Here is a 12888-nt window from a genome sequence, read left to right on the forward strand (position 1 = left end):
AAAAAGCTGGAGACCAAGGAAGGACATTCAGTCCACATTTCAATATCAAAGCAGTTGTAACCTCACAGAGTGAAAAGGGAGCTAAAAACACATTTTAGAGAGTAGCGACCACAAGTCCCAATGAGTGTTTGTGTAAAGTAACAGAACACAATGGCAACAAAACTTGCATCATAAGATCTAAACTGTCTGAGGGGTATACATGGTGTAAGCAGAACTAACAAACATTTTGGAGTGTTTTGATTATGATGTAGCATTGGATAGGAAGGTTAAGGCCAGACTATTGGATTGGAACCTGTCGTAACTCATTGATACTTTACATGAAAAGACAATTAAAAAGGCTGTTGCACGAGTTTAGGTAACAGGTGATAAAAGCTTGGGAAAGAACTTTAGCATTAGACCTATTAATGCAGAGTTTCAATCTGATGATTAGATCAACATTTTATTTGTCATAATAGGAAATTTTTGCTTTGGTAATGTTTTGTAAGTGATAAAATAATGTTTTGAGTAGAACTAAGGTATGGTTAAAGGTCATGCTACTTTTCAAGTAGGTCTTAAGTTTGGCAAGTAGGGGAGGGGAGGTAGAATCAATTTTTTTGCTTTGAAAGTTTTCAAACTCATGAAATCACCTTGCTAACTCGAAGAGTCACTCGATTTTGTTTAGATAGAGTTGCTGGCATCTCAGTAATTGAATTGACAGAGAGAGTCAGTCAGGTTTTCCTTGGTAGGTCTGCATTTAAGAGTAAAAAAAAAAAGCCTTATGCAAAGTGGTTCTTCAAGTACAGTTAATAAAAAGGTTCAGCAAAGACCTGTGCTGTGCTTGTAAATAAAAAAAAAAGAAAAAAAGAAATTCCCCCAGTTTGTGATAATATAGAAAATTGATTTCCCACTAAATGATAAATGATTGGCTAGGATTTTTCTGTTTAGCAAAGTCATTCCTCGTATGTGGTATAGGACATGACAACAGATTTTCATCGCACAATTTTATTACCATTTGGGGAGATCATTTTTTTTTCCAATATAATATGAGGGTAGAGTACTTCCAAAACATGTGACCTAGCAATGCAGTAGCTTGATGACATTTCTGATGGGCTGTTCTTTGGCCTAGGTAGACTTTAGACAATTTTAGACAACAGTGATTTTTACTTGGAACTGGCTCTTAATTGTTTGGCTGTTGTTTGGTTAAATATGTCAAATAACTTAGTTGATGTGCGGTTTGAATGTTCTCACTCCATTTGTGAGATTACTTTGGGTCTGCCAGTCTCTCCTGATGTCCAAGTACTGTATGAGTTAAGTTAATTGGTGCCTATAGCCAGCAGCCACACCACTTGCAATTCAGAACAAATCCACCTGAAGCTAAGCATGTTTGGACCTGGTTAGGACTTGGGTGGTTGACCATTTATGGAAAAACTTGGGTTGCTGCTAGAGGAGATGTTGGTGAGGCCACTGGGGGTGTGTGAATCCCAATGCTTCAGTGCAGTAATTGGGATGCTGTGCTGTGACAACTGACACTGGCCATGGGATGAGAAATAAAGCCCAACTCATAAAGATACCTGTGCATCTTTTGAAGAAAGATTAGGATATTTCTTGATGTCCTGATTTAATTCCCACCAGGCCTGATCATTCTGACCCTCTAATCTCCTGTCCCTTATTGACCATCTCTCTCACTCCTTCTCCACCAGTAGCTAATGTGTAGTGAGTGTACTGGTACAAAAATAGCTGCAGTCGTATCATCCAGGTGGATGCTACACATTGGTCATGGTAGAAGTGGTTCTCTGCTGTCAATGTAAAGTGTGTTGAATAGGATAGAAAAGCTCTCAATAAATGTACTTAATTATTAATATATAATAAACAAAGTCAATTCCTTGTTGTATAAAGAACTGAGTGTACCTAGTCTTGAAATGCCTAGTTTTGAATGTACCTAGTTTTGAAATGCATTAACTTTAGAATGTGTAGGTAGCTGTAACGTGAAAATATACTGAATGTTCTATTGTTCTGACAAGACACAAAATATATCATTTACTTCTTAAATTATCTTTGTCTCTTTTAAAGCAGTACCTAAAAATGATAAATACTAAATAGCTCTCAGGATTCTATTTCTAATAATTTTATTGGTGTTCAGATCTTACTTCTGTACTTTTATTTTCTTAGAATTCTATTAAAAATCTCTGCAAGCTTCACTCCCTTCTCTTAAGAGACCAGGAAACTCTGGCCTCAAGTATCAATTCCTTTTCATGTTCAGACTGAATTGTTGCCTCAATAGGTTTTTTTTTAAAAAAAAAAAAAAGATTGCCCAGCTCCAGTCACAATTTGCGTGACTGTGTGCCGCAGTACACAAAGTTAGTCATCTTAGTGAAATCAGTCAGTACATTTAAGTACATGGCTTCTGAATATATGTTTACCACTAGTGCTGATTGGTTAGTATATGCAAGACTGTTCCAATATAAAAACACCCACTATTATCTGAGACTCTTTCTTATCTTTGCTGATCATTACAAATCCCCGTTTCACAGAGTAAATAGAATACATCTTAAATAATACAGAAAAAATAGTTGTAATATTGCATATATTAAATAAATCTTACTTCTATATGTTAACTATTGTAATGCCCAGTTGATGTGAAGTTTGCATGTTGTCAATGAGCTAGTCTCTTCTAATATCTCAAAATTGTATGACTTAAGTTAAATGGAGTCTCTAGATTGCCTTGTGTTGTTGCTTTTAGGTGTGCGTTTTAAAGAAGTTCAGTACATGGACAACTAAATTAATGAATTAATATCACATATATAAATGTTCAGAGCTTTAAAGTTTTATTACAATTTTATGTAAGTATAAAATCCTTCATAGTTACATTGCACTTGTTTTCGGTGATACAAAATGTTAATTCCCCATGGCATTTAGTTAGTTTATGTTTTGACAATCCCAAAAATAACTTGTCATGAAATATTATTTATGAAATGGGATAAAACATGGTTTATTTTAATAAGTTTTAAAAACTAAATGTGTTGATTTATTACATCTGTGGGCACTTGCTGAAATCCAGGAGTATTGTTTGTTTTGTTATTTTTATGATAAGGTCTAGTAATCTATAAGGATAACTATGAACAAAAAGTCAGGTATCATTTTGGCATAGTATACCAGTGGGTATTTTACACTGTGGAAGTGAATTTTGAGAGATGTTTTACAGAAATTCGTAAATAAGAAGTTGTCTCTCAAAGTTTCAGCCCACAATATTTTAGCAAGGAAGTCTTTTTGAAAGTCTACAGGCAACTGAATCTCCAAATGATGGCATTTCAGGGAATAAATAAGAAAGTAAAAAAAATAAAAGCAAACGGGTGTGTTTGATTCTTTGTGCCAAATTCTGAAAAGGGTGTGGTCTATTTTCAAATATACACCGGCAGACCCCACATGTTTTGAGTGGATGTGAACACATCCTCATCCCTCACTCTCAATTCTGGTGCTCCACAGGGCCATGTGCTGAAACCTCAGTTGTGCACATATGACTGCATAGCTACACTTGACACTAATATCATTTTCAAGTTTGTTGATGACACAGCTGTGGTAGGCCTGGTATCTGATAACAATGAGCAGGCCATGCTGAATGAAATGCAGAGCCTGTCACATTGGTGTGAGAACAATAGTCCACTCCTGATTGTCAGCAAGACAAAAGAGCTGATTGTAGACTTTGAGAGAAAATAGTAGAAGTGCTGCCACTCCCTCAATATTAACTGCACTCTGAGGGTGGACTGTTCCAGATTCCTTGGTGTACACATCACAGGAGACCTAACCTGGTCCAAAGAAAGCACAACAACATCTTTACCACCTCGAGATGTCTTGGGTATTTCAGGCTATCCTACCAATTACTAAAGATCTATAAATCCACCAATGAAGATATCCTGAGGAGAAGTATTACTTCCTGGTTTTGGAACAGCACACAGGACTGCAAAGCTCTGCAGAGAGTGGTATGGTCAGTCAGGTTCAGAGAGTCTGCATCTTGAATAAGGAAAATGTCTAAAAATACATACACTGATGCCCTATTATTAACATTTTAAAATTTTTTATTTAGCTGTTTTTTATTATCACATTTATAGTTCTACAAATTATTTTTAAAATTTATAATGTAATTTATTGTTGTTGTCCCACTATATATTTCTTAAAGGCACAGTCATTGGAGATGAGCGACTAAGTATTTCATTGCATATTGTAATGTACATATAATTTGAATGTGACAAATAAAATTTGATTTGTTATCAGAAGGCTGTACCACATGCGTGAGTGTTTCACTCTGAGTAATATTTTAATATATATATATTTTTTTTCACTTTTCAGTTTTCAGTGAAGATCTACGTTCCAGCTTATATTTTGTCAATGCATCTCTGCAAGAGGTAGTTTTTGCTATCAATAAAGGGACTATGGTGCCATGTCCTGCAGCGGGGATCCCTCCGGTAATGCTGCGATGGTACCTTGCCACAGGCGAGGAGATCTACGATGTCCCAGGGATCCGCCACGTCCATTCCAATGGCACTCTCCAAATCTTCCCCTCCTCTCCTGCAAGCTTTAGTAACTTAATCCATGATAATACTTACTATTGCACAGCTGAAAATCCTTCAGGGAAAATTAGAAGCCAGGATGTCCATATTAAGGCCGGTAAGTCCCTGCTATATTATATACTCCTTAATTAAGATTAAAAGAGTGCTGTTGTATACATTTTTATTAGCAAGCGAGATTTGGGGCCAAGGTGCTTACTGATGTGAGCTGACATGTTGTCTACTTCATTTCCTAATGAGCAGCATTATGAACCAGTTGCAAACATTGCTCTTTAACTGCTGCAGAAAACATTTCTCAAATCCTTAAGTCCAAGTATGTGTGTAGTGGTTTATATCTCCCTGTGCCCTCAGGTGTTGTTTTTAGGTGGTTCAGTTACCTGCCTCAGCCTAAAGATGTTCACATATGTAGCTGTCAGCTCGGAGTTGCTGCAGTGCGGGTGTCCTATGATGGATAGGGATGTTCATATTTTTATTTCCCCTAACAGTATGTGGCTGGCAAGCTGTTTAGTTAAAATTGACAACCTGGATTCATACATGTTGATGCTTAGGCAAGTATAACTTTATCAAATTGGGACACACAGTATTTGGAATGGATGTGTATATATAATGTGTGTGCACTTTTCAAATTTTACTGTCGATCCAGTAACTCTGTCTACAGCACAGAGTGATGATCTACTGTTGCACAGAATATAAGCGGTGATATAATCAAATATTGGAGAATTCAAGCATTCTTTTTAAAGTGCTGCACTAAATTTTAATTGAACCGAAGAAAGCAATATGAAAAGAAATAAACTTTGCACTTTTTGCTGAAGTGCATGAGGAGGAAAGGGCACCAATATTTTTGGAATACCTACGGCAGGCAGTAAATATTCCTTGTTTATGCCTACTGGCATAAGTGTGCTCGAAGGTGTTAACCATTATTGTGGAGTCTTTAAAAAAAAAAAAAAAAAAATTCTGAATCTATCACTGCAAAAAAAAAAAAAAAAAAACATAAAATAAATTAAACATGTTTTCAGATTACAAAATGTAATTAAGAGCAAAACTTGTTTTTAAACAGATAAATTCAGTCAGTCATTCATTTGCTAGCCCACTTAGTCTTGAACAGGGTTGTGGGGGTCTGCTGGAGCCTATCCCAGCTAGCACAGTGTGCAAGGCAGGAATGAACCCTGGACAGGGTGGCAGTCCATCGCAGCATGAACACACACACCCCTATCACACACTGGGGCCAAATTAGGATTGCCAGTTCACCTAAGCTGTATGTGTCTGGACTGTGGGAGGACACCAGAACAACCAGAGGAAACCCATTCAGACACAAGGAGAACATACAAACTCTACACAGGGAATCATGGCTTCCTTACTGCAAGGCAGCCACTGTGCTGCCCCAGATAAATCCATCTATATTTTCATTTTAAACAGTATTATACCTGGCAATATCAATTAATTTCAATGTACAACTATTTTATGTAACATGCATATACAAGGATGCTGCATTGAAACACTTCGACTAATACACTGAAGAATGATTTATTTATTTAGTTTTTTTAACAGGATACTCAAATTAAATCATAGGGTTTTTTTTCTATACACAACTACCTTACATTAATTTAATTTAAAATGATCATACTTGCTGACTACTGCGGTGGGTTGGCACCCTGCCCAGGATTGTTTCCTGCCTTGTGCCCTGTGTTGGCTGGGATTGGCTCCAGCAGACCCCCGTGACCCTGTGTTCGGATTCAGCGGGTTGGAAAATGGATGGATGGATGGATACTTGCTGACTAAATAACAATAGTGACATAAATCTTTTGGATGTAACATTAGCACATTTCATTTATGTTGAAACAAAACCATCAGATTTTTTTATATCTTTGAACAAAGGTATAATTAGCCTTGGGAACTGTTGTATTTATCCACTGACCTTAAGATAATTTTACCCCAAGTGGTCACCTTTTCATACTTAAAGTACTCATAGCATTTTTTGTTATTATACAGTTGTGTATACTGAGGTTCATTTAACGAAAAAAAAAAAAAGGATTCCACCCGAAGGTTGTAGAATTTGAGAACTGTCCATTTGAAAAATAGGTTTGCTTGGGTTGGCTAATTTTCAGAACAATTACTGCATTTTCTTGAGTACAGTATTTTTCTTGTTAGAAAATTTGTGTATTTGTAAAGTAAGGTGATTTGCATATAAGGATGCCTCTTTTGTAGACAAAATGCTTCAAAAGGTTTTCGGGAACTCCCAGGCCATTGTTCAGTAGGGAAGATTTTTAGTAAACAATTTTATTTTTTCTGGTGTTGCAGGTTTTGTGTGGTTGGGAAAAAGAAAAGTTAGGTTGTTTTAACCCATAACTACTCATGCTGGGCTATTTTGTACAACAATCTCATTTATTTTTGTCCACCATCCTTTTACTTGAACCTATCGGCAGCATCTGCCATTTTTCTTCCACTTGATTTACTATAAGTACAGTGTCACAATGTTTTCCCTCCAGTGTGCCCTCAGCCAGTTTTATGAATGGATGCACAGTCTCAAGTTCCATATGATGTGTTTGGGTCACCGCGTGGGTACTTGCGTATATGTATGACAACAATTAGTTGTTGTTCTTGCAATCACTTTGCCTGCAAAGAACATTCAACAAGTGAAGTGAAAAGTAATACATGTGCAAATCCTGCAGTGGATGAAAGTGTGACCGGTGACTAAGGAGCACTGGAGAAGTGGATCAGGTTTATTTTCGGATAGTCCTAGACTGTGTCATACTATTCAGTAATATGGCATTAAATTACATTAAAAACATGTACAATTTAAAATTATTGCAATATTTCATATTACAATCTCACAGCGTGCACATAAATAGCCATTTTAACACCGGTGCATAAAGTACACAACACAAATACCTATTAGGTGAAAAATGGAGTGAGTAGTTAAGGTTTAAAAAAAATCGGCCAAACCTGTGGCATGTCCTACATTACAAAAACACCTTTTTCTTCTTGATGCAACAGTTGTTAAGTAATTTAAATTTTTTACCTCGCATAAAGGTTTGTAGTTGGTGTTGTAAGCTTGCTGGGAAAAAAAGAAAAAGGTATAAGATCCTTTTTGATAAAATATACTGTATATAACTGATTAAAGGATGTGTTCATAGGTACTTCATTTCTAACTGTTAATCAAAGCAAGTAATGTTTAAAAAATACAAAAGTAGATCACACAGATAAGTATTTTTAGATGTCTTGTGCTGAAATAAATTGAAAATGCAGGAAAACAGTTCAAGCTAATGTTAATGATGATGATGTAGCATTTTAATTGTTTAGTACAATTCTTTTTACTGATATATACAGTACAGCTGTCTGGCTTTTTAAAAGTCACATGATTTGAACCTCAGGTGTCAGTCATGCAACCATTAAGTTATGGTAAACATATTTTTATTGTGCACAAATTTTAAAAATATCAACACTAACTCCAGCTTTAGTTTGTTTTTTGTCACTAGCTTGTATAGCAGATCTTGCTTATCTGTTAATTTAAAATGTTGTAAATTATGATGTTCACCCTCATTCATTACGTAAAAGGCAGATTAAGGTGCTGGTAGGGAATGAAGATGTGTTTGAGGTGTGCATTGGGACTGTGAGACTCGGCATGAAAGTTGTGCGTGCGAAACATGGTCCTTTTCCAGTTCTGTCCACGCTCAGGATTTTAGCCACAGAGTTTGTCATCGTGAACTGGATGACCAATCAGGTATATCTCAGTCATCACTGAGTCTGCCATGCCAGCTATATGGGAAAAGCGGCTACTGTACGTACATTGCTATAATGGAGCCTTCAGAGCATGAATTGGCTTATGTAAATTAAAAGCATTTTCACTCTATTAATGTGCTGCTTTATTGTCCACTGAAAGCGTGTTGCATTGTGGAAGCATGTAGTGTGCTGCATAATACGGCACATAATGGTAGCTTGCCCGTACCTGAAGAAGTGCAGTATAATGAACCTAGACCTGACCAACCAAATGATTAGACAGCGTTTCAACTTGGTTTGAATTTAATTAGCAGAATGTAAAAACAGATAGTCAGATGTAGTATTTATTTTTTTAACCAATTCATTTAATTTGTGGTCAGTATCACATAGTAAACTCTTATACAGTATGTCTTAGTTCATGGGCCACATCTCTTACAGCATTCACTATTCCATTTTGTAACTCTAGAACAATGTCCTTCAGCACATAGCCAGATGGTTGCCCAGTGGGTTCCAAGGCAGGGGTGTGTGTGCAGTTTGGGGTCACCTCTTGTAATATTGTCTTAAACAGAATAAACAGTAATACTGCATCTGCTGCCTGCTTGTTTGTCTTATTAAACATGCAAATTATTTACACGAATATGGATAATGGTAAGCGAAAAAAATTAAAACTCTTCTTTACCTGTGGTGATATGAGTCCCTGTTACCCACCAATAATTGCCGGTGTTGACACTAAGATGATGAGCTGTGACTCACCTTTACACATTGACTTTGATATCTGACCACTTTTATTTATTTATTTATTTATTTTATTTTTTTCATTTTTGGCACTGTGTGACTTTCTGAATTTGAACTTTGGAGTGCCTCTGCCACGGAGTGCCACTCCTTCAGTTTTCTTGTGTTGCTTATACCACTGCTTAAGCCACCAAATAGTACATTTTTCCTTGCCTCCACTTCATTGAGCAGGACCTCCATTTTGCATTCACTGAAATTTTTTTTTCCACGTTTTTGCCATTGTCTTTTTACAAAACACTGAATGGAAGGGGCTATTTATATTGATTTACTTATTCAGATGGGTGGAATTCTGGGAGGAGCCCGGTGAAGGTGTAGGTGCGTGCATGTGCATTAAAATTCCCTTTGATTGGGATATACAAAGGGAAAGTGTATAGAAGTTTGCTTACACACAGCTTTATGCATCTGAATTTTGTTGTGCGTAAACACATTTCTAGTTTTGTCCATACACATTGTTTTAGTGTGAATTCTACGCAAGGCGTTATACATGAGGCCCCTGTTATGGAAAGAACAGAAATGTGGAAAACAGCTTTTTCAATTCAATTCGTGCTTGCCAGTAAACACCAGGCTGCACAGTGGTGAGGGCTGCTACCAGTGTCAGGTCAGGGTCTTCTGTTTAAGTCATGCAGTCTGTGTAGTCTGTGTTTTCTTACTGTGTTATGATGGCTTGTCCTTTTTCAATCCAAAGTAATTTGATTATAAACTTGAAGTGTTACAGTCCTTCAGTTTAGGTAGTTTAGAGCCAATATACTGTTGTATTTTCTTTGGCAAAGAGTAATTTTGAGGATTTCCGTTTTACTTGGTATAATCTATATTGCTGTATTTTGTACATATTTAGGCACATTTACAGGTTTGAGTGTTTTGACTAAAGAAATCTGTATCTCCTATGGCTCTTAATTATCAACAACAAAAAGACTTGGCTTAACAGGACTGACACTCTGTGTATTTTACCCCGAATCTTACCTGCACCATGTCCCAGTTAAACGTGTATCCAGTTGAATTGCAATGCTGTCAGAAGGAATGACCCACCGTCTCTGATATATGCCCATACCAGCATTGCAATTTAACTGGACACACGTTTAACTGGGACACAGTGCAAGTAAAATACTAAGAGTGCCCAAGAGCTGCCTGAATCGTGATTATCCAATGAAAATGCCATTAACAGACATTTGGACGTGCACCAAGAATATGCAGGCTTAAAAAAAAAGGACACCGAAGTAATAAAGACTTTATGACCAGCACCCTCTGAACCCTCACCCCCTCATTTGCTATATATTGCCTTTGATTTGTATATGTCTAATAATTTTTCCTCTGATGATGACACCTTCTAGTCTGTCGAAAGCTTAAGAATAAATAACTATATTAAGATATGTGACTTATTTTCTTCCTTTGTGGATTTCTACCTACAAATTTGCAAACCGTATCACATACCTTCAGTTCTGTATATTTTTATATACAAAAGACAAATAAGACTAAGACTGGGGGAAAAAAACAGGATACAGACTCTAACCTCAATGCTGCTGACTTACATTCTGACATGTTATCAAAAGTATTGTTCTGCAACAGCCCTAGATTGTCAGTAAGGTTGTCCTTTACAACCTTCTTTGATTCTATAACCCCTGACAGTTGCATTAGTTGCAATCAGTCAAGAAATCAATCTGGATCATATATTCATGTAGCTCCATATGTAGAGATTTTGCTTTGTGTAAATGTAATTACAGCAAAATATGTACTAAAACTGCTATATGAACTTTGAAGGAAAAAAATATGTACTGTATATATACAATATTTAGATGTTAATTTTTAAGTGTTGATCCTTATCATTCATTATCACTTTTGTCTCATTATTTCATTTTTTTAGTATCTTCACCAGGTTAAGACAATACCCTAACCCTGTGCAACATAATATTGTTTCAAGAATATTAAAGGAATACTCCACCCAAAAATATATATATCTTTTTTTAATATGCTACTTACCCAATGTACTTAGTGGTGATGGCCAAAAAAAATGTTTACTTTAATTTTTTCATGCACAATGCAGAAAAAAAGTTGGATATAATACAAGCCAATAGTGACCAGTGCTGTATAACAGCAATGTGAAAAATGTCCATGGAAAAATGACAAAAAAATCTTGCATTACTCGTTTTGCATAATTCCCATATTAGTTATCCAGTTGTTTGCTGAAAATGGGCAAAGCACACATATTTTTTCCAAATTATTGTTAAATATATACTTCCAGAAAATTAAGGCACATTATAAACAGGAAACTATAACCTCATGGGACTACCTTTTGAGCTAGGTAACATATAAAAAATGTCATGGGGTATAGTATTCTTTTAATACTTGGATGGTGTGGTACTTGCATTAGTTGCCAAAAGTTTGGAATCAATTGTCATGATAGTCATTGTTAGTGCATTCAATAATAACTATTACATTGTTCATTTAAATAAAGTAAATTGGACATCAAAACATATTTAAGATGTTACATTTAATGCTGCAAGTATTTGGGGCACAGCAGTTAGATGTTGATGCTTCCATCACTGCTTTGTATATACAAGGCCTTATAGATATTAATTGTATTATAGCATAATTGTCCATGCTTTTCCTGTGAAGTTTGCAGTTATTTGTTATAAGTGTTTCCCTGAAGATATCTGGAGATGTAATGATGGAATACTGTACCTCTTTAGAAAAGAGAGGGCCACTGCAACATGTCAGCTTCTTTTGATGAAAGTAAACATGTTACATGCTTATTTATTAATTACTTATTGTGGCTGTTACCATCACTATCTTAAGCAGCTAATAAAAGTTTTTCTAACAACTTCACTGCCTAGTTCATACATGTGCATTTGTTTAAAGGCTGGTCTTAGTTGCACCAGTATGGTGGAGACAGTTGCCAATTGGAACAGCACCCAGTGAGTCATGTATACGAGTATATCTGTGATGAGGCATAGCTCAAATCATGTAGCATCTTCTGCACTAACACTGCAGCCACTTCCACCCACCTTAGTGCCGGTTTTGACATTCTTGTAAAGGAATTCGGTTTAAACTTAAAATACAGTTGTATTTGATATATTGGTGGGTTAGCCACAAAAAAACTTATAGATGTCACCATTGGAGTTGTAGACCTACTAATTAAAACACGTGAGACTCAAGTGTTCTAGTCAGATAAGAATTTTACTACTCGAATCCACCTAAACATAGCCATTTCGACAACTCCAGAGACTTGGTGTTAACTCTGCATGTTACATTAGTGGGTATCCCAGCTGCATTTGCTAGGTTTTTCTAAACTCCTATCCAACTTACAAAGTAAAGACAGATTGAAGAAAAACTGCACATCTGCAATAAAAGTAAGAGGTTTTAAAAGAGCAAAAATACATTTTTAAGGCAAAAAAGGCAGTGTGTCATTGTCAGTGGTCATTGCAGTATTTTATATAAATAAATCAGACACTCGAAACACAATTACCAAAGAGTAAAACACAAGCAGGCAGACAGATACACACTTACTGACCATTCCCTTAATAGCTGTGTGCTTACTAAACAAAACACAGCTTTTAATGGCATGCAATTCAAATTGCATTTGTTGATTCATTTTCAATATCCCTTTATTTGAAAGCATCATCAGGTAGACCGGCAGATGCAAAGCCGAATCCATTCCTCATTGGGATGTCAGTCCATCACAAAGAAACTCACTCACTTATATACCCTTAGTCATTAAACATCCTAAATAATGTTAAAACCCACATTTTTTGGGATGTGGGAGGAAACTAGAGCATCTGGAGAAAACCGATGCAGGCATTGGGGTGAAATGAACATTCAGTTCAGATAGTGCCTGGGCCGGTGC

General features: G+C 36.2%; 1 protein-coding gene across 2 annotated transcripts in view; it reads left to right on the top strand.

Annotated features, from left to right (window-relative positions):
* Window positions 1–12888, top strand: part of dscamb (Down syndrome cell adhesion molecule b) — a 681084-nt gene that overhangs the window by 146431 nt on the left and 521765 nt on the right. For both annotated transcript variants that reach the window (XM_028800188.2, XM_028800187.2), the window contains exon 2: window positions 4324–4641. In XM_028800188.2, the coding sequence (XP_028656021.1) occupies window positions 4324–4641 (318 nt within the window). The remainder of the gene's footprint in view (window positions 1–4323; window positions 4642–12888) is intronic.

This window comes from Erpetoichthys calabaricus, chromosome 4 (genome assembly GCF_900747795.2).
Source record: "Erpetoichthys calabaricus chromosome 4, fErpCal1.3, whole genome shotgun sequence".
Classification (NCBI taxonomy): Eukaryota; Metazoa; Chordata; class Cladistia; order Polypteriformes; family Polypteridae; genus Erpetoichthys; species Erpetoichthys calabaricus.